At 31.6% G+C, this 23305-nt stretch overlaps 1 protein-coding gene across 1 annotated transcript; it reads left to right on the top strand.

Moving 5' to 3' along the window:
- Nucleotides 1-336: 336 nt before the first annotated feature.
- On the top strand, nucleotides 337-13344 carry LOC132753752 (sortilin-related receptor-like). The gene is made up of 8 exons (XM_060744277.1): nucleotides 337-716; nucleotides 1277-1425; nucleotides 3142-3396; nucleotides 5865-6011; nucleotides 6971-7144; nucleotides 9695-9799; nucleotides 10115-10231; nucleotides 13052-13344. The coding sequence occupies exons 1-8, from the start codon at nucleotides 664-666 to the stop codon at nucleotides 13342-13344; spliced, it is 1293 nt and encodes a 430-aa protein (XP_060600260.1). The 5' UTR covers nucleotides 337-663.
- Nucleotides 13345-23305: the final 9961 nt, after the last annotated feature.

Here is a 23305-nt window from a genome sequence, read left to right as displayed (position 1 = left end):
TTTTGCTATTTTCAAAAAAAAAACGTTCTGGCAGCACTGGTGCACTGTGACATACAAATTCCTGTTTAAGTTTTCATAACGCATTTACTATTGTTTACTTGCAAAGAAAATATGAATTGGTTGAACGTAAAAGTACATTTTTTTCTAAATGTTTAAGTAAAATAACATAAGGATGTTAGTTAGAATATTTTACTTTCGTTATCCTCACTGTCCATACTGTAACCCTATGTATATGACTACATGTGCCACATAAATAAACAAGATTTATAAATTGTGTTGATCTGAAAATAATATCGTAGTGTTAGATAGTTTGAAATATTGTAAGCCCCTACACGTATTTATTGTAGGTGAATTACGTAAAATATGAAAATGCTTATAGACTCAAAAATCAATAAATCTTATCCCCGAACCTTACTAGTAAAGTCTCTCACCGTTAATTTTCGCAGTCAAGTTTCAGTATCAAAGTACAAGAAGCATGAAAAGACATACACGATGAAATATATAAGACTCAACGTGGTGTTTGCTTTGAATGTCTATTGACAATTTACTTTCAATGTAGAACAAAATCTACGTTAAGTGGCTTTAAATAAAATATATCATATATTTGCATCTGTAAAATACTGTTTGCCTTTTTAAGGTTTGAGGCGTGTAAATGACAGGCAAATGAGAATGAAGTTCAAATGGATAAATAACAAAAACGTTACTTTCAGCAATTGGTAATATTTTGTCATAGTTTTCTGTTACCAATACCTAAATGTATCAGCTGTTTATACTCAATAGAATTTAATTGCAGGCAGTTTTTGCGACTTCATGTTTTATCTTGTTATGTAATAATGATTGTCTATATACAAAGAAAATCAAAAGATGAATTATGTTATTTATGTCAGTTTTAAACCGTAAAAAGTTATGTTTAATTTGCAATCGGTGAATTATCATTATAATAAAAATAATTTTTCCTGTAATAGATAAAGCAGGTGATGCAATTTTAGCAAGGCCTACTAATGTAGATAAATAATTTGTAATTGAACGCTTATGTTTTCTTTCAATTGTGTGTACCATCAAATTTTATTATAACCTTCACTCCATATATTATATAGATAAAGCCATAAAGATGGTGAATCGAACGTTTAAAAAGTTTTAATTATATATTTTGCAAGTAGTAGAAAGCTATCTATTTCAACTACTTTAAATGCTACTGTACACTACTTTGTTACGATAAAACATTTTACGATTTTTAAAATTATATGTTAACCGCTATAAAACATTATCATGACAGGAAAAAAAGGCAACCGTCAACTGGGGATTGTACTCGTACCTCATTCGAGTATTTTAACACAGAAGAGCATTGGGAAACAGAAGATTGTTATGATAGTTTGGTCGATTTTTACATCTGTGAAAACACGTTTTTAGGGGTCACAACTAAACGTATGTGTCATATATTTCTTTAAATTTCAATTATCGTTCATAGAGATTACAAAAATTACTTTATTTATTATTTACAAATCGAAAGAATATAATACAGTAAACTTCACATATAGCGAACACGGTTATAGCGAACTTCCGGTTATAAGGAACAAAATTTTTTGGCCCGAATTTTGCCCTTCTTTATTTAATGTAAAAAATTACGGTTACAGCGAACACGGTTATAAGGAATTATCGCTTATAAGGAACTCATTTTTTAGTCCCAATGCCATAAAAAGTACAGAAAATTACACTTTTATAACGAACTCCAAATATTGGCTATCCGTAAACAGATCACGCATTTTCTACTTTCGTTTTCATCGGCACAGATTACAACTTGGCCGAATGTAGCGGATATATTAGGAACAAATAATGACGATGACAGTCAATCTTCCGAAGACGAGATCTATTTAGATTATCTGCCGGTTGTGTCAAAAATGAAGCTATTGATTGTTTGCACTAGATTAGGTCATACTTCGAGTCTAATGCACATGTTGAAAAAACAGATTTTAAAAGTTTATTGGATATTGAATTTAACCTGAAGAGTTGTAAACATACCCAAACTAAAATTAGCGACTTTTTCACAGCAAAGTGATTATTTTTGTGCATGATACTGTATCGTTAATAAATAACAATATTGCATATATGGTACATATCATATAATTATCTTATAGATATACTTATACATAAAAATTATATTTAAAAGAAACAACATTGCAATTATTCCTTAATCAATATAAGGGAGACAACAATGACGAACTCAAGAGTTATTTCTCTTAATCAAATGCTCTTCTAAATGGAGGACGATGGTAAACAATTAGTTCGTTATATGTAAAACTGTTCGCTATAAAAACTTCTGATACAAGGAACTAATTCGCTATATGCTTACAAGGAACTCCGGATATAAGGAACAGATTTTGAATGTCCCAATGAGTTCGTTATAAGCGGAGTTTACTGTAATAACATCGTTTTAATTCTTGCAAACAACAAGTTGTCTGTCTTGCAAGACTGTTTTAGCAACATTATTGATTATTCATGAATATCGGACTGCTGTTTTCGTTAGTTTTGTCCAGTTTTGCCCATGCTGGCATGGGGGCGAAAAATGAGTCGCGTGCAATAAAATGACTTGCTGAGGATGACACAATAACGCCTTAATGAATGAAATATGATAAACAAGATCATCAAGGAAAGGCGGCGTTCAATGAACACAGCCCCCACCCGACCCAGCAACAAAAGTCAGCGGCAAGGAGCCCAGGAGGACCCAAACAAAAACAGGACAGGGCAGTTGCAAGTTCATACGCTGTTGTATGAAAATAGTTTTTGGTGTAGTGACACAAATTTCATTGGAATCTTGTTTTAGTAAGGTAAATAATTCAAAATATAATGGTATATGGTAGAATATGCAAGAAAAAGATCTGACATATGTTTGCAGTTTGGATCGGTATAGTCCGACTTTTTACAACCCGCCCATGGGCGGTCACCTTGATACGAATATTCCGATCTAAACCAAAACATTTGTCCTGATATAAAACAAAACAAAGCTATATTTCGACTAAGCTAAAATTAGGATTTAAATAAATTTAATACATGTACTTTTAAAATATAACATCTGACCTGAACGCTTGACAAATAACAATGTTTTTATTATAATATCTGTTATAGAACTTTAATGCTTTCCAGGTGATATCAAAGAGCAATATATGTGTGAAATGTTTGTTAAGAAAGACTTTCTGACATCACCATACTCCGGTAAAACTTGTCAAAATTGGTTTTATCTATCTGGCAATGCCAAAAGTGATTTTGACAACAACTTTCCCTCCTTAAGGGACACTTTAGAAAATTCAACTTTGTGTAAGGATCCCTCTGCACAAGGTGTTTTATGGTGCTATGTTAGTAACTATGACAAACCAATGCGGGAACCATGCTTTTTGCATCGTAAGTTATATACATGTACTTATCATGTCTCCCAAATTTTGTGGGAGACATATTGTTTTAGCATTCGCCGTCAGTCTGTCCGTCCGCCGGTACGTCCGTTTATCCGCTCTAACGGGACAATAATTATGTGGCTAGAGGGACAAGAGGTAACTGTTCTTTCTCTTTGATGTCATTAATTCCGTAATGTTGTATGTGGATTTTGTCATTTATGTGGCTAAAAGGATTAATAGAGAGAACAATAGGGTAGCGACATTTTTACCGTCTGTCCGCATATGGCTTGTCCCGCATTCACAGGTCAAACTACTGATGGGATTTCAACCACACTTTACAGGAGTGATCAGTTCTATCCCTATGGTTGCAAATCACGGCATGTTCCGCTTTGTTGCACAAAATGGCTGTCACAGCTAAAAATAGTAAAATCTTGTCCAGCTTTCACCGGACAAACTACTGGTGGGATTCAAACTAAACTTTACAGGCGTGATCAGTACCATCCTTAGTTGTGTACCTCGCCAGTACATTCCGCTTTGTTGCACAAACTGGCCACCAGAAAAAATAGAAGAATCTTGTCCGGGCTTGCCGGCTTTTACAGGTCAAACTACTGGTGGGATTTCAACCAAACTTTATAGGAGTAATTAGTACTATCAAAAGTTGTGCACTCTACCGGCACGTTTCGCTTCGCTTCACAAAATGGCCGCCAGTGATAAGAATAGAACAATCTCGTCCAGCCTTCACAGGTCAAACTACTGATGAGATTTCAACCAAACTTTACAGGAGTGATCAGTACCATCCTTAGTTGTGCACATTGTCAGCACTTTCCGCTTCATTGCACAAAATTGCCACCAGGTTAAAAAAGGAAACTTTTATTCGGCGTTCACATATCAAACTACTAGTGGTATTTCAACCAAACTTTAGGAGAGTGATCAGTACTATCCTTAGTTGTGCACGCCAGCGGCACCTTCCGCTTTGCTGCACAAAATACCAGAGCTAAAAATAGAAAAATCGTGTCCAGCTTCACAGTACAAACTACTGGTGGGATTTAAACCAAACTTTACAGGCGTGATCAGTACCATTCTTAGTTGTGCAACTCGTCAGTACATTCCGTTTCGTTGCAAAAACTGGCCACCAGAGCTAAATAAAACATTATTCACAAATAGAACTGCCGGATGGATTTCAATGAAACTTTACAGGAGTGATCAGTACCATGCTTTTTTATGCACATTGCCAGCACTTTCCACTTCGTTGCACAAAATTGCCACCAGAGCTGAGAATAGAAATATCTTGTCTAGTCTTCACAGGTCAAACTACTGGTGAGATTTCAACCAAACTTTACAGGAGTGATCAGTATCATCCTAAGTTGTGCACATTGTCAGCACTTTCTGCTTCATTGCACAAAATTGCCACCAGGTTAAAAAAGGAAAATTTTGTTCGGCGTTCACAGGTCAAACTACTTGTGGTATTTCAACCAAACTTTACAGGAGTGATCAGTACCATCCTAAGTTGTGCACGTCAGCGGCACCTTCCGCTCTGCTGCACAAAATGACCACCAGAGCTAAAAATAGAAAAATCGTGTCCAGCTTCACAGGACAAACTACTGGTGGATTTAAACCAAACTTTAGGAGAGTGATCAGTACCATCCTTAGTTGTGCACGTCAGCGGCACATTCCTCTTCGTTGCAAAAACTGGCCACCAGAGCTAAATAAAAAGCTTTCACAAGTAGTACTGCTGGATGGATTTCAATGAAACTTAACAGGAGTGAGCTGTACCATCCCTTATTGTAAATATCACAGTCATTGTTTCGCTTTGTTGCACAAATGGTCATCAAAGTTATAAATACAAAAATCTTGTGTAGCTTTCAAAAGTCGAGCTGCTGATGGCATTTTAATGAAAACTGTACAGAAGTGTTCAGTACCATACCTCATATTGCTCATATCACGGCATGTTCTGCTTCGTTGCACAAAATGACTTCCGGAGCTAAAAGAAGAAAATTCATTTTCGGCTATATCAGGTCAAACCGCTGATGGGATTTCTACCAAAATTCACATGATCCATAGTTTTGGGAGGCATAGGTTTTTGTTACAAAACCTTTATTTGATTTAAATCTGACAAAAGTTATTATTATACATGCACTTTGAAGATATTTTTTTCCATATGGAAGTCGATATTGTTCTGTTTTATCCCATGACGCAGTACTATTTTATTTTTATTTTTCTCATGTAACGAATTGTTTGATTTACAGTCATTTAAAATTAATATTAATAAGCTACATCAAGATATTAATTGAAATAAAATTGAATACACGTGTAAAGAAAATAAATGTGTCAATTTAGACACTACAGAATACGAATCTTGCATTGATGTATTATCAACTATGTCGAAAAATATTAAGATTCCTGTTTATTTTCGTATTATTTTCCAAAACGAACAAAACGCATAACAATTATTTAGATATATTATATCTTACCCTTCAGTCGAAGGTAACCTATCTATGCCTGAAAAGAGGGTATCAGAGGCAAAATGCTCCGATGGCTCTTCAATACCTGTAATGAATTGGTGTGATAGGACTTTTGACTGCATAGACTTTACGGATGAATTGTCATGTCAGAACAGTACTAAAGGTTTGCACCGCGTTTTTCATTATCTTAAACATGCTACTGTTGTTCTTAAGTTAAGTTTCTATGGCATATATGTGCAACTTACATTTGAACAGTAAGAAAACTTCGTTCCACATTCGCGCTCATAAGTGTGCTTTTGGATGCGGTTTTCTATAAATTGATGTTCACAAAATATTATATAAATCCAATTCGTATCAGAAAAGCTTTTGAAATGCAAACAGAGAAAAATGAAAATATGTGTATGCTGTGAGATATAAACAACTTAGCATACAAGGGGCGTCCGTGGCCGAGTGGTTAAGGTCGTTGACTTCAAACCACTTGCCCCTCACCGCTGTGGGTTCGAATCCCGACAGGGACTTTGGATTCTTTCATGTGAGGAAGCTATCAAGCTAGCTTACGGAACGTCGGTGGTTCTACTCAGGTGCCCGTTCGTGCCTGAAATAATGCACGGAAGGGCACCTGAGGTCTTCCTCCACCAGTAAAGCTGGAACGTCGCGATATGACCTATACTGTGTCGATGTGACGTAAAACCCAAAACAAAAGAGAAAAATGTTTCATTTTACCTCTTAAGCTCAATTGAGCACAAAGTGCTCAGGGCATGTGAATGCAGTTTGTCAATTGTCCATTGTTAGTCACAATTTCTTTAAACATCATCTAAACCATTACCAGTTGGTTAATGATCGTAGGTGGCCCTGTACAGCATTTGTGTAAATGGTTTCAAGCCTGATGCATAAGTAGAGCAGAGAAACTAGAGCTAAAATGTTCATTTTTTAATAGTCTTCTTCTCCAAAACGGAATTCAAATGCTTTTCTAACTAACCAATAACTTCCGAAGTCTCTTGTAAAATTCCAACTTCAGAACCAACAATTCTTAACAACAAGGATTCATTCATTAAGAGCCAGTTAAGTCAGATGAGCGAAATGTTGGCCATCATGAGTCAGTCAAATGATGTTTTATTTAAGATCACGATCTCACAATTATTGGCACTTCAATGATGCAATCTAATTTTCCCAGACGACTTAAACCAGAGGCATATTTCACCTGTGAACAAAGCAAAGAGTGGATATCTACATTAGCTAAATGTGATAACGTCATAGATTGTCTAGATGCTTCAGACGAAGTAACTTGTTTTAACGGTAATATTGGTATTTGGTTTTTAAATTTACACGTTTCATTTACATTTAAAATTTATAAGAAAAGATTTAAAACGGACAATATAAGAGACTTCCGGTCTATGTTATTTGTTCTGCATGATATTAACTACTAATACATATATCTATGTCAGTTTCATATGTACATGATTTGTTTTTTTTATTGGTTAGTTCCTACACACGTACACTTACACACACAGAGACACATACGCGCGCATTATCATTTAGGTTAATCAAGTGTCTAAGCAGTGACTTGGTGTTTATTTACACTATTTCTGTTTTGTTTGGAATACGAACTTATTATGAAGTTTATCTTGCAACTGCTATGGTAACTGAGGATAACATTTTTTTATTATTTTTATATGAAGTTAGTAACCTGACATCAAAAATAACCTCGTCTATGTCAATGGACTTGTTTCAATAGCTTTAATTGTAATTTATATCAGCCATTGATTTATACAATTTTATATTTCACGCCCAGATAAGTCTTGAATCAAGAAGTTATTTTTATCATTTTAATTTTGTTTTAAATTACGCACAAATTAGACCACCAATTTAATGATTTGACGTCATAATTTATTTCGCAAATTAAATCGTCAATGCTCACGCCATATCAGAAGGGCGACATTACGAATATGACACGTAAAAACTGTTGTCTATTTGCATTATATATGTCTTATTTTCGCAGTTTCATATTGTTGTATTTTGACTTTTTCGCATTGTTGTGTTTTGGCTTCTTCGCATTGTTGCATTTTTACATTTTCGTAGTTCCGCCTGTAGCAATCATGTTCATATACGATTTATATATTATCCACAATTACATTCTAATGATTCAATCACATTTTATAAAATGTAACAATCTGAAAAATGCATCAATGCAAAAAATGTAACAATGTGAAAGAGCGAAAATGCGAAGAGACTCTTCGTGTTTTCACATTTTGTATTTTGAAGACAAAGAAGCGAAAATACGACAGATAGAATGCGAGTATACGACAGATTTTATATGCCGTATTTTTGCCCTTCTTTTGTCGTATTTTCGCTTTTTTCTTGCTTCGAAAATTCGAAAAAGCGAAAACACGAGAGTCCACCTATTTCGTTTCTTTGTGTTTTTGAATTTTGGTATTTGAGGTGAAAAAGCGAAAATACGACATGGCGTAAAACAGCCACCATATGAATTTGACATGTCCAGGAAAATAGTGCAGATTTATGTGATTGATAGGCAAGTGATATTATTGGATCGATTTTTAAAGGTAGAATTTTATTTTATTTCAATCTGTTGTATCTATTATCAAAGGGAAGAACAAATGGCCGCCATTTACAAATTCTTAGTTTCTGGGGCTGAGGAATTTTTTGGTTTCCTATTTTTTTTTAAACAAAAAAAATATCCTTTCTACAAAATGCTCTATTTAAAAGTAAACCATTTTGTACTTTTGATATTTATTATGTGTTACATAATAAAAAGAAAAACAGAAAGGGCCGATATTAGCCTCGCCTGATAAAATTGATATCAAAAGACATTAGCATATTATTCTAAAATAAATATGCCCGCATATCAAGCGCTGCTATCAGGAGAATATCATACGTATTCATAAATTCATTAATTCTGCTTCATGCTTCATTCATGCTTTTGTCTTTTGATATCAATTTTATCAGGCAAGGCTGATATAGGCTAGAAAGGGACAAGGCTTGTTAAGCCCATTCTGCCCATACCAGCCGAGCCTGATAAAATTGATATCAAAAATAAGTAGCATTATTTCCTATTTATTATGTTACACATGAATACTGTCAAAATTATTGTCAACATAAGCTACTTTAGAAAAAGAATTTTGTAGAAATGGGCATTCTTGTTCAAAGAAATAATTCTTGACAACAAATTCCTCCGCCCCAGTACTACGAATTTGTAAATGACAGCCATTTTCTTCTTTCGACTCGAGATTATGTCCGCTGCAACGTAATGCAACATAATTAAATAAAATAAGGTTCTAACCTTTAAACATCGATCCAAAATTATCCCTAATAATCACACAAACTTTACTTTTGGAATTGCCAGTAATCTGAAGCTACAATACATGATAAAATTGAATTTTCTGAACGAAACTCTTCGCTAACTTATATAAAAATTAATCATCTGGCGAAACATAGTAAACACAAATTTACAAGGTCTCCAAGAAAACCCTCTATAGAGCATTTTTTGTAATGTTTATAATATGACAAAGACATCGATGATATCATTTGCGAAATAAATTATGACGTCATTTTATTAAATTTGTGCTTAACTATTTGCTATTTAATTTGTTGGTAATTCAAAACGAAATAAAAATACTAAAATGGCATATGATTCGAGACTTGTAAGAGTATGAGATAAAATTGTAGAATTTCAAAGGCTGATAAAATATAAGCTATTGAAAAAAGAAGTCATTTGAAATTGGCGGGGCTTATTTTTAATATCAAGTTACTTACCTGAAATCAAAATTAATCAACAGACAAATTGTCATCGGGTTATAATTATAGCAGTTACATGATAATATTGATTAGGATGTGATGACAATGAATTCCTTTGTGATGGCGGACATTGTATAAAAATTAGTCACGTGTGCGATTTTATATCCGACTGTGCGGACGGTACAGATGAAAAATGTGGTAAGTAGTAAAATAAGAAGTATGAAAATAAATCATTCGTAAGATTGCTAGATTTTACCTTGGTGTCAGGTCTTTAAGATTATATTTGAGTTTTTACTTTTCCAATATAGTGTAGCTAATGACTTATTATATAAGAATTTATTATTAAAAACATTTACTATACGAGTATAATATTGTGAAATAGTATTTCATGTAAAGATTAAAAACCCTTTTTTGTGTAAGTAACAAACATGTCAAGTTAAGAATTCAAAACTTAATTTGTTTCTTGCATGTTTAACTTTTACTGCATATCGATTGTTTAACAATCATTTGCAGATTTCCAAAATTGTGATGAAAATGAATTTCGTTGTGACAATAAACAGTGCATTCCATCAGAAAAACGATGTAATTCCAAACCTGACTGTTTGGATAAAAGCGATGAACAAAACTGTGGTAAGTATATAATATTATATTACTATATCAATTATAGACCTTTTTACAATACGATTCTTCCATAGCAACCAATGTTGCATTTCTCGCATGAGCATTCTGCGTAGGGCAAAAGCTCAATAAAATTGACAACAGTGTATGATACTTTAAGGCTTTAATAGTCGTGATTCCATGTAATATCAACCAGAAAACAGTAATTTTGGGGTGACTTAAAGCGGTAAGTACTTAAAACGTCAATTGATATTTATAACAGATATAATAAATATGCAGGACTAATAATCCAATGGTCAAAGGCGCATACAAAAGACGTCTGTTTAAGGTATCATTAGACGACTTTTTCATCCGTCATTTAAATTTAAACAGCAGTACCCCTGTATTACATATTATTACAAAATGTGTTTTGTACACTTCCTTTGGATTTGCCAGGCGGTAAGTGTCAAACAAATTGACACGCGACCGTGGTTTTTAATTGTTTCCAGCTAGATATTGTATAAATATCATTCAACCGGGGCATTTTAGAACCATGACATATTTAATCACGTATAATTATGAAAATCGTAATTTAAAAAACTTTTATATATACCGATATGTTTATTGATAAAAAATATAAATATGTGTTACGAGGAACCGGATAAAATGAGTGTTATTTCACTTTCCTTAAAATTAAAAAACAATACTATTCAAAATATATTTATGTGACTAAAATGTTATGTGTTTTACATCACAGTCAAATAAAGGATAAAATCAGGTAAACTGAACACTAAAAATGCATTATCACCGGGCCTGTTCTGACTATTTTCAGAATGCTTATTAATCTCGATTTTATATGTTATAAAATTTTATCTTTTTAATGAACTATTTCAACAACAATTTAGTTGACTTCCATTTGAATAAAAGATAAAATTCCACATTTTCTTAAACAAATTTCAATGTCAGATCCGTAACCGTAAGCGGGCACACCATAAGGGGGAATTCTTAAACAATTTCCTTTTCCATGCCTTTTTATGGCAATCTTGGCAACAAAGCTAGGAATCTAAAGGAATCTTTTCTATCTTTGTTTAAAGCTATTTTATATAATTTTCTACCTTTTACCTTAAACTAACTCGGAATTGTCTAGGAACTTCTTCTATATGTCTATGTTAGACTACGCATTTTTTGCTCTACGAAGTTTGCCCATGTGCGGGGAAATACTACTTCTGGTCGATTTTTCATAGCAACGGACCGCGTCGTAAAAAGGTCTATAGGATAAGTATATATGACTTACTTTCAATAAAAAAACGTACGAACTATGTATGAAAATCTTCGTTCGTTACTACAATTAAATGTGGTCTTTTCTTAAAAACTGCCAGATATTTTAATGCCACTTTATTTTCATAATGTGTTCACAAAAGTGTGCATGACTTAAAACATAACATATATACTTTGTATGAAGTCAAAACAGGTTTATATCATATACATAAAAATAGTAATTTCCAATATTTTCAAATATAAAATTTGAGCATAGTATATTTTTAAGAAAATTCATCTTATACTGTATATCACTTACAAATCGAGCCGAATGATGAAGAACGACTAACCTAACTTGACATAAATAAAACTGATTAACAAATATCATCAGTAATATTTTTGTTTAAAGCTATTTTATATAATTTCCTACCTTTTACATTAAACTTACTCGGAATTGTCTAGGAACTTCTTCTATATGTCTATGTTAGACTACGCATTTTTTTTGCCCTACGTAGTTTGCGCATTTTGGGGAATACTACTACCGGTCGATTTTTTCAAAGCAAAGTACCGCGTCGTAAAAAGGTCTATAGGATAAGTATATATGTCTTACTTTCATTAAATAACGTTCGAACTATGTATGAAAATCTGCGTTAGTTACTTCAAATAAATGTGGTCTTTTCTTAAAAACTGCCAGATATTTTAATGCCACTTTATTTTCATAATGTGTTCACTAAAGTGTGCATGACTTAAAACATAACATATATACTTTGTATGAAGTTAAAACAGGTTTATATCATATACATAAAAATAGTAATTTCCAATATTTTCAAATATAAAATTTGAGCATAGTATATCTTTAAGAAAATTCATCTTATAACGTATATCACTTACAAATCGAGCCGAATGATGAAGAACGACTAACCTAACTTGACATTAATTAAACTGATTAACAAATATCATCAGTAATAAATTTTTAAAATATTGTGTGAAGAAAAAGTCATTAAACATCATGCTAAGGAAGTAGAAAAATATTAACAAAAACATTATTTTAATAAACAATTCCTGCAAATCACAAGTATGTTAATCACTACATGCACTGGTTTATTATTAAAAACGGTAGGAATTTCTTAAAGTACATGATCCGTAGCCTTCAAAAACGGACGAAAGCGATGGTTTTGTCGTTGTTCCAGCACAGTAAATATCGTATGGCGATTTTAATTTTAATTTTTTGAGGAAGAGCTCAAGTGCCCTTCAGTGCAATATTGTAGACACGAACGGACAACTATAGAACCAACTATATTCGCTAATTTTAATTCAATAATCATGCTTAAAGCTTCCACACATGAAAAAATCCAAAGGGCCTGTTGGGATGATTCGAACCAACAGCGATGACGTACAATAATCGATGTTGCAAATCTAAATTTTGAAGAAGCAGGAATTATCATGTTACATTTACTTACATTTTGTTTCATAATCAAATGCATTTAAACTCTTCATTTACATATTATATATGCAATTAAAAAAATATTATGGACACCGATTATTACATATAATTGTAATCAAGGTTCATAAACATATCTTTTCTTTCAATTAAAGCGTCCTGCACAAATTCATTTCTGTGTTCTGCTGATTACAAATGTATTCATCTTCGTCTGAGGTGTGATCGCTACCCTGACTGTACAGACAGCAGTGACGAATTAACTTGCCGTAGGACATACCAACCATATGCTAATTTGAGCGATGAGTATCTTTCTCTGACAGGTTCGAAAGGTGAGCAAACATTTTATATCAAGTTATTGTGTTCTCAAAATCATCTTTTTTTCTTCTTTATTATATATTTTTTTAATTTTTTTTTTAAAAGTTCTCAGAGTTTGATGACAAAAGCATGAGTAAACTTCACGCGCTCATAGTATCTTTTAAAATGGAATTTGAAAACTTAACTTCCTTTTTTCTTCCACTTTCTACATAAATTTCAATTATTTTAATGCATTCAATCTATATCTTATAAATTAATGTTATGATCAAACATAACTTTTTTTAAATGCAAAATTAAAATGCAACTTTCCCTGTCAAGAATATATCGCAAATTAAACTTAAGATAAACACGATCACTGTTTTGATAAAAACATTCACCTATCAGTAGTTTCTAAAGAATTGTAAGACTTCTCAAAGTCGAAAAGAAGAATCAATTTTAGAAAAATACCGATATCAGCAAAATTAAAAGTAGCATAAAATACTCTTGATTTAATACCAATAATTCTAATATTGACAAAGAAAATCTAATCACCATTCATGCTAGTGTTTTTAACATTGATTATTTATGCTGAAATCGTCTTTTTAAGTTTCTTTTGAAATACTGGTACCCTACCGATAAAGACATGGTTTATGGCTAAGTTTTGACAATACCTATATTTATTTCTCAAAGTATATAAAAGAGAAAATAAAAGCCAAATATCATTGCTAGTATTACTATTATTATCTTATTTGTACGCATTGTATGGCTTATCAATTGTTATTGACCATTTTTTTTTCTGTAGATTATTCTTATGTCAAATATTTTTAATCTGAAAAGCGTTTCTATTCAGTTGCGAAGCAATCAATTCTGAAATGATTTCAAATAAGATGTATGATTTTCTGAGGAATGACACATCGGCTTAACACGTGACCATTTTTTGATTTATTGCATTTTGGCAAAATATTACTGTTTATTTATTCTTAATGGAAATACATTTCATTCTTATCCCTGTATACATATAATGGACTCTACAACTGTCTGATGTCATGGCAATGGGTTGCTTACCAGAAGAAAATAACATGGAACTTGGCTACAATTAATGTATCTCCATCCAAGGAGTATCTGTTTTTCTTTCAACAAAGCGCATCGATGTAAGTAGTGTTGTAATGCATTGTCATGAAACGTCTGATATTTTCCATCTACACATTTATTTACCTGTGGAAACAAGAAAAAGTTCGTTCTGGAGAAATATATATTTAATCTAGTCTTAAATTTCTTTAATTGCCGCTTTTTTTTTGTTGCGAAGGCATAAAAGGCATCGAACCTGTTACCAAATCTGACCAAAATAAAAAGCGCTAATGTGACCTCGCTGTTCTTCCTCAATATAAATCCTCTATATGGATAAGTAACAAATTTACACTATTTTAAAAATGATGATAAATCAAACTTCTTTGCCTATTTTACTGCATACAACATTAGAAACGACTTTTTACCGCCACAAAACATAGAAACTTTGAGAGATTTTGCAAACCGCATTGAAAATTCAACACGCAAACTTTCAAATTCTAAAAAATCAACAACATTTTAGCGGTCCTGTCGAAGTATTAAATGAGTACTAGTGTAGTTGTAATGGAACTTCATTGTCGCTGCGTTTCCCCTTTAACTTAACTTAACTGCAATTGATCTGAACCGACATTCTCCAAAGAAGCATTTTATTTGGTCCTTCTAAAGGAAGGAATTACACAGATGCAGTATAACATCATTCCTTTGCAGCCATTTTGGGCTTGCGGGAAACCTCTCTTCGATTAAGGGATGCGACTTGCTTCTTGCCAGTTGTCTTTTTTCTAAACAGGTTAGTATTTTGTATTTTCATTTGAGTCAAACTAAATGATAGTATTATTGTTGTAAGAAATAAATATCTATATTTCTAAGCTTTCATGTTCATCTAATATATTAAAATGTTTTGTCGTGTTCACATAGGGGTAAATAAAAGCAATTTAAGTGAATATTGTTTTGATCAAGGTTATATCAACTCACACAATAAAACTGTCAATAAATATAAATATTCCATTGTTTGTGCTAAAACCCCACTATCTGAAGTACCTTTAATGTCTTTAAATTGACTAGGATTCACATTCACTGTAAGTATCCTAAATTTGATCTTTATATAAGTTATTTTCTTGCGATAGGAGATAATAATAAGTTCAAACGGATACAACAGCCTGCTGAAGGTTTCCTTTTTTTAGCCATTTTAAACAGACAAAACTTCCCAAAGAAGGAACAAGTAGAGGGATCTTGAGTTTATATCTAGAACAAAGCCACCCCGTGTCGTCATATAAAGTAACAAAGCATATGAATGATACGGTTGGTAACCGGACACCATCATTAATAGACTTTTTTGAACATTTACAATACAACATTAGTGTTAATTGGACCTTAATTTCATTCACCAAAACTTATTTTGAAGTACCTCACATTTAAATAAATTAAAGTATAAAAGATAAAGGCATGGACTGGGCATAACAACATATACTCACAAATAACGACAAGGCATTGCTATCGATGCAATATCATATCGTGGCTTTTGTCTTACAAAATTTATCTCGATTTAAGGCCTGCTGAACTTTATCTTGCATACAGGCATTACATATTTCCCGAAAAAAAAAAACAGCTTTATTATGTATTACTATTTTTAATCCTTTAATAAATAACAAATGCACAACAATAAAAAAGCAAGACCACATAATAAGAACAATAAATTAATTGACAATTTATTTAGATCTTGACCTTTCAGCTTGAAAAATAACGCTTGCACTTAAAATGTCGTTATCATGTCCAACATATACAATTCGAGTTAATTTTATTTTAAAGGGAAACTTAGGCAAATGAATAACAAAAGTATTGAATTGATCTTATTTACTCACATCGTGCTAAAATGACATTACTAAAGGTTCTAGCCTGAATTTCTGTGTAAATACTATATATATTTGGCTTGAAGCGTAAATATATCTTTATATATTTATCAAAATTAAGATGCCGACAGTGTCACCGAATAGTTTCAAAACAAGTCATATCTGGAAATTACAATTACTGATATTGTGGATATTGCTTGTTTGAAACTGTCATTATTTTGACAGGTACTTTAACGTTTTCATAGATATCTATAAGTACTTTTGTAAAATCTAAATGCTCTGACCGAAACTGCAATTTTCTTTTCTATAAGGACAAAGGGTTTGTTTCTGTGACTGCTAAGTGTATTTATTTCGAAAACATTTATAGTATATTGATCGAATAAATGACATATTTGCCGGTGTTTCCCTTTAAAACCTATCAAGGTATGACAGATTTATGACCAGGCACGACATTCAGTGCAACTTCATGAAAAAATACTATTTAGACGAAAATCTGTGTGTTATTGCATAATTAACTTATTGATTGATTAATTGAATGAGTGAGTGAATGAGTGAGTTGGTTGCTTAGTGAGTGAGTGAGTGAACTGTGTGAAGTTTGAATGAGACATCATTGAAATTTTAGAAGATATACTCAACGGTGGATATCCATGTCGGTACCCTCTTTGCAAAATCTACTCAAACGGTACCCTCTTTGCGAAATCTACTCAAACGGTACCCTCTTTGCATATGCACAGGTCATTCTCTGCTGAAAACAATCCAGCTATCTATATCAATCCAGTAAAATTTCATTGTATTAAAGAAAGGAGGTGTGACAAGAAAGGAAAAGAAGAAAAAAGGAAAGGAAGTATACCACGGAACACTAGAATGTTTTATGTATGTGCTGATTCGTCATGTGCTCGTTTTTCAAGTTCTGCAACTTCACAATAAGCTACATAAGACATGTCTTGCCTTGTCCATCACCTCGATATATCTTTCGGCCTGAAATGAACCATAGGCCTGATTTTATATGCATCATACATATTTTATATGTTCATTTATATATCATCTTCGGACAAATGGCACTATATTGTCAAAAAATGTAAAATTAAAAAACACACCCTACTTTTGGTTTTGCAGCGGCACGGGCTACCTATTTGCATTTCAATTTTTATATCACAGGTACCCCCTCATTTTTAACACACAGGTACCCTTAAAGCACGACATACCCTTTTATCTACGTAAATCTTTAAGTATTTAACATTTTTTATTTTCATGTACGTATTTAAACCATAGTATAATGCTACGGAGTTCTGTTATTCACAAATGTGAATAAATAAGATAGAAGAACACAATTGTAAACTTATTCGTATCATCGAATCGAACACGGTGTCAAATTATGAAAGCGTTTCCAAGGTTATGGCATTGTAGTACTGTGTTGTTACCAAAACAGCACCAAACCACGATAACCAACATGAAGCACCGTAGTTATTTTTGTAAATATTTTACACTTTACAGATATACGTGATAGTGTGATGTTTACGTTATATAACGGTGATTTTGGTGTCCTGTTTTCAAGAAGTTTCAAACATGTTACTCATTGCCCTATTACTTAATTAATATTTTGCTTCAGTCTGTTGCTTTTGTCAGTCAGTACAGTTATAGTAATTTACTGTTTTGTATGGAAGTAAAAACATTACATTGTTACATGTTGCTCCTATTATGACAATTAACTTCACATTTGGCAACTTTCCCTCACCTCGGGTATTAGAAAAAAATAAGATTCGTACTGTTCTTCTTTTTAAATTTCTACAATTTATACTTCCGCTCATGATAGATAATATATAATGTATTTGCACTTGTTTATGTATTCATTTGTTTATAATATATATATATATATTTATTTATTTTATTTTATATATATATATTTATTTATTTATCTTATTTATTTATCTTATTCATTGAACAAATGTAAAGCGGAATAATTGCTGTCGAATTTCCGACTTCCTGTATTTATAAAGTCTTACTCTATCTTTCGCGCTTCGTGCTTCTTTATGTACTTTGCTAGGGCGGGTACCCGTGTATCAAAAACATCGAATAAGAGAGTGCTTGTAATATAAACAATTAATAGCAACGAGGTGGCCCCGTTTCGTTGCAAAACCGAAAGTAGGGTGTTTTTATCAATTTTACATTAATTTTTTATTAATAACTGCTATTTTCCCGAAGATTATGTATCAAGCCACTGGTTCATTTCAGCCCGAAAAAATGTCGATATGATGGGCGGAACAAAACATGTCAATTTTATGTAGCCTATTGTGGGGTTGCAATAATTGAAATTGGACACACTACAATAAACATTCGAAGATAAAACATTCAGTGTTCCGTGGTATACATATTTTCCAAATGACATACTTCCTTTCGTCAGATGAAGGAACATTAGCTAGAGTGTTACCCATCGCTGGTTTGTTTTCAGTAATACATAGCCTGTGCATGTGCAAAGAGGGTACCTTTTGAGTAGATTTCGCAAAGAGAGTACCGATATGGATATGCACCGTGTACTCCGGACAAGAATATTTTTACATTTTAAAGTATAAAAAAGGGAGATAATTGAAAACACATACAAGATTTATAGTTCTTTACAACTACACTTCCTTTCACTGTAATGTATCACTGTGTAAACTTTTAATCAAATTCATTCAACACATTAAGTAATTGTCCGAACAAGCATTATTAAGTATTATAAAAGGGAGATAATTTAAAAAAACTAAGCAATGAGAGTTTTAGTACTTTGACGCTGCACTTCCAATTTTGAGACTCTACAACATTAGGTAGTTTCTTTGAGATAAATATATCATTGGTAGTGTTGGAGTTATCCAGATAAATTTTAAAAATCACTAAACATTGCACTTCCTGTCAATGGTCTCAATAACTGGGCGAAAGTTAAATAAAATTCCTTCAAGTTATTCTCTGGACAAATTTGTAACAGACGGACGTTCTTCATGAATCTTCATGAACCTAGCCTTTGAACCTAATGTTTAATGTCAAAGTTCAGATTTCATTGGCATACCCCTCGGGGACTAATAACAACAAAAAATATTCTAATTTCAGTTCTCAGGTTTAAATTAATACTTTTCATTAAGCAAGCGAGGCTACATGTTATAAATTTGAAGAATGTTAGTTATGGATTTTTTTATTAAAACTCGTAAATATGATAAGTATAAGTGGATAATTCCGGATCTGGAAAATTAGCGAATTTAGAATTATAGACATTTCTTGTGGGGTAATAGTAGCAATCATGCAAGGGTAGAATTAAAAGACAAATTGGTCGATATTTACGCTTCGTGAAATTTTAGCGATTTTTGTCAATTCAGAAATTCTCCAATATTTCCGAGTTGTTTACTTGACCACTTATACAGTATACAGTATTGAACTCATATGTACAGTCATATATTACACAAGTCTCGAGAGGGGAAATCAGTCAAATATATCACCGTTGATTTACCTTAACACAACTGGGTAAATGCGATGGTATTGTTTGAAACCAAAACAACTATTTTTTATCTTTTTCCTTAACACTGAATGTTCTTGAATGGCCCATACTACTAACAGTGGACTGATTTCCCTCTCTTATCCGATAACTTGTTTCATATTTGAACATATTAAGCCTTGAAAGTTATTATCACTCCGTACATCTAGAAACTGGAGTATCCCACAGATTGTGATGCTTATCTATACACTATTTGCCTGGCATTGATGTATATGTGCATGATCACCTCAAAATAAAACAAATGTGCATTTACAATAATATTAAGTTCAATGATTATTGCTGAAAATGCTAAATGTTATTATTTTTATTCGCTTACATTTACATTGCAGAGCACTTGAGTTGTTTGCCTGTCATCTTAATTTACGTTCATGATAACAATGATAAAATATATTCAGAATGCAATTTTTAAAATAAATAACATTATTAAATTACTTTCTGGGACTTTTTCTAGATTTACAGTCACGTATGTTTGTAGTTTTAGACCCCAGTCGGCTACGCTTTGTTCTTATTCCACATTTTTCGAAGATTTAAGTACTTAATTTTAAATACCTTCGGGTATAGTTATTTATTGGCTACTATTGTAAATATTGCTTTATTTAATGACCAATATAGTATCTTTATTTTCGGAGCCTAAAAATAAAACCAACAAGGTAAAATAATGTTTTATTTGTGGGATCAGCCCTGCAAATTTTTGCATGTACTTTACAGATATTAGCAAGTGAGGCACACTTAACAGGAAAATGGTCAAACAAGATTGCTTTCTTTAAATGGGTAGGGAAGGATTTAATTTTTAAACATATTTCAATACTTTTGAGAAGAAACAATCACTTCCCATTTTGGATTCCTTTTTTAATGATTTGTTTCAATCATAAATGATCAAAATAAACACTTTGTTCATAAGGATGATGAATTGTACTTTAAATTAAGCAAGCATATTCAAGGTCTGTGGTCAAGCATAGGCATGTTTTTTCTGCTTTAAATAATTGTATTTTTATAAACGATTTTATTTTACAATAGAAGATCGCTTGTTTTCGTAATGCTGGCTGAATACTTCTGAATATTCCATATAATAGATGTCGTGACCTAACATAAAATTGTAATTTATCTTTACAAACTTGACGAGATTTCTTTCTTTTTTATGACATACAACATATATTTGTAGCTCTGTGATTAAACGGGTAAAATTCAACTTAAATTCCGAAATTAGTTAATTACATTAAGCTATAATTTTCTAAATTTACTTATTTTTATGGTTTGTAGTATTAATTGGTGTTTTTTTGTTTTTAAGCACGTTTAAGGCCCCGGTTATTTACATTTTCCTTTATACATTATACATTCATTTTACATTGTTCAATTAATTATTTTACTTAACATCCGTTTTAAACTAATATATATATGTTGTTGTAGACATTTTAAAATAATTTCATTGAGCTTAAACCGAAATCTCTTTAAGAAAAAGTAAAGAAAATGGATATTATATTTTAAACAAGATAAAGTGTTGTTGAGTCAATTATAAATTTTTTCTTGAGTCAGTTGGAAAAATGCTGAAAAAATCGGGGAGGCGCTAAAATATAATAAAAGGATAATTTGCGAGAGAAAAAACTGTAGTAAACAAAAAAATATTTTTCCAACAAACTACGATAAGATAAAAAAATAGGTAATATTAAGAAAGAAAGGCCGCTTTGGTAATATACTTCTGATATATCGTCAACCAGTACTTATAACATTATTAGAAAATTATTTCAATTCCTGTTGAAATTATCAAGAGAATCATTTGGAAATGCTAAGTTTTTTTCTAAAGATATTCTATCAATCAATTTTCTTTTAAACATCAGATTACTTGGTATTTTCTTTTATGTTTTACAACCATATACATGTATATAATATTTGGCAAATAAGAGAATATAATTATGATAAAATTTTATTTCGTTAATGAAAAAAGGACACACATTTGTCTTGGGTTGCATGTATACCAATTTCAACCAACCATTTACATAATTCATTCGAGATAATGTGTGTTTGTTGACTGGTCCAAAATATATGTTCTATGCTATATATTTCCATATTACAAAAGTCACAAAGGCTAGACTCTACTAATTTACATCTAAAAAGAAATTTGTTAGTTGCAATATTTCTATGTAAGAAATCAAAATAAAAATTTTGCAAAATATTATCCTTACAAATATATCAAACACATTTAAATATATGTGTTGCCAATTGAATTTTTATCTGGAAATACTGCGTCCCACTTTAACAGGGGTTTTGATTTCTCATTTTTGGTATTTTAGCCATTTTTCATTTTGAACCTTTGTTAATTTTCTATTCTGTTTTTTTTCTAAAAGCTCATAAACATTATTTCCTCAGTTGTTACAGATGGAATGATATTATCTAATTTTCTTCTCCAACATGTTGGGGTCTATGGTAATTTAAAAAACCTAGTATTAGGAATGTTATACTCAGTTTTGAATTGACTAAAAGTTTCATTTTTTGCGTTTGTATCATGATATTTTTTACACGGTATTAATGTTTGTTTCCCTTCTGTCTGAAATAGAGAAGGCTATTGTTATTTTTTATGTTTGAATTTTGCCAAAGAATTTGTTCTGATATATTTTGCGGATTTTCATTAAAATTAATTTCACTCCAAGCTACTAATACTTTGTGTATAAATTCATTTTTGATTTTAAATTTCAATAAATCTTTTGTTTTTAACTTGCATTTAAATAAAGATATTCCACCTAAATGATTGAATTGGACGATCAATTCATCTATTGAAATGGATTTGAATTGTTTATTATTCTTTTTAATCAGTTCGATTTTATTGAGTTCAAAAATATAGAAATGTCAATAATATTTAGACCATCGTTTTTATACTCCTGTATTATCACATCCCGTTTGACTTTATCCCTTTTTGAGCTCCATATAAATTCATAACATTGTTGTTTAGTTGTATTTACAGTATTATTTGGAGAATTAGGTAGAACAGAAAACAGGAAAGTTAATTTTGGAATTATTAATGATTCTATACTGAGATATTACCAATTGTTGTGAAATGTCTAGCTTTCCATCTGTTGAAATAATCTGTTATCATAATGTAATTTGAGAATATGGTCGGTTTTAGAATAAAATGTTATTCCTAGTGTTTTTACACTTTCTGATGTCCATGAAATATTACTATATTTTTTTCTACAATAATTAAGGTCGTGCTGGTTTCGCAGTGGATCTATTCTTAGAGCTGTACATCTACTATAATTAAGATTTAGACCCGAGATGAATGAAAATTGTTCAAATATATTTAATATTTCTTTGAAACTGTTATTTGAACCATCCAATAATAGTGTTGCAACATCAGCAAACATGTTGTATTTTACTTCTTTATCAAAAATATTAAATCCTTTAATATTTGTATTTTCTCTTATTGCTATGGAGAGGATTTCAATTTCTAAAATAGAAATGTAAGGAGATAAACGACAGCATTTTCGGACTCCTTGTCTGATATTAAATGAGTCCGACAAGAAACCATTGTGAAGAATACAACTTGTTGGATATTTGTATAACAATGTTACCTACATTTTTGAATTTGGTCCAAAGTTAAATAGATCGAGTGTTTTTAAAATAAATTATGATCAAACAATCAAAAGCTTTTTCAAAATCAGCAAAAAATAATATTCCAGGTTTTTCGT

Source organism: Ruditapes philippinarum, unplaced genomic scaffold, assembly GCF_026571515.1.
Source record: "Ruditapes philippinarum isolate M1 unplaced genomic scaffold, ASM2657151v2 ctg1113_1_1_1_1, whole genome shotgun sequence".
Classification (NCBI taxonomy): domain Eukaryota; kingdom Metazoa; phylum Mollusca; class Bivalvia; order Venerida; family Veneridae; genus Ruditapes; species Ruditapes philippinarum.
The sequence above is the reverse complement of the archived record's forward strand: the minus strand, read 5'-3'. Positions and strand labels throughout refer to the sequence as shown.

What these genes read in the sequence shown, in the direction of transcription:
- LOC132753752 (XM_060744277.1), top strand. Translation starts at nt 664, where the DNA reads ATGAGAATGAAGTTCAAATGGATAAATAACAAAAACGTTACTTTCAGC. An exon ending in CGAAGTAACTTGTTTTAACG is followed by an intron (nt 7,145 to 9,694) that starts GTAATATTGGTA and finishes AATATTGATTAG; the next exon opens with GATGTGATGACAATGAATTC. An exon ending in AAGCGATGAACAAAACTGTG is followed by an intron (nt 10,232 to 13,051) that starts GTAAGTATATAA and finishes TTTCAATTAAAG; the next exon opens with CGTCCTGCACAAATTCATTT.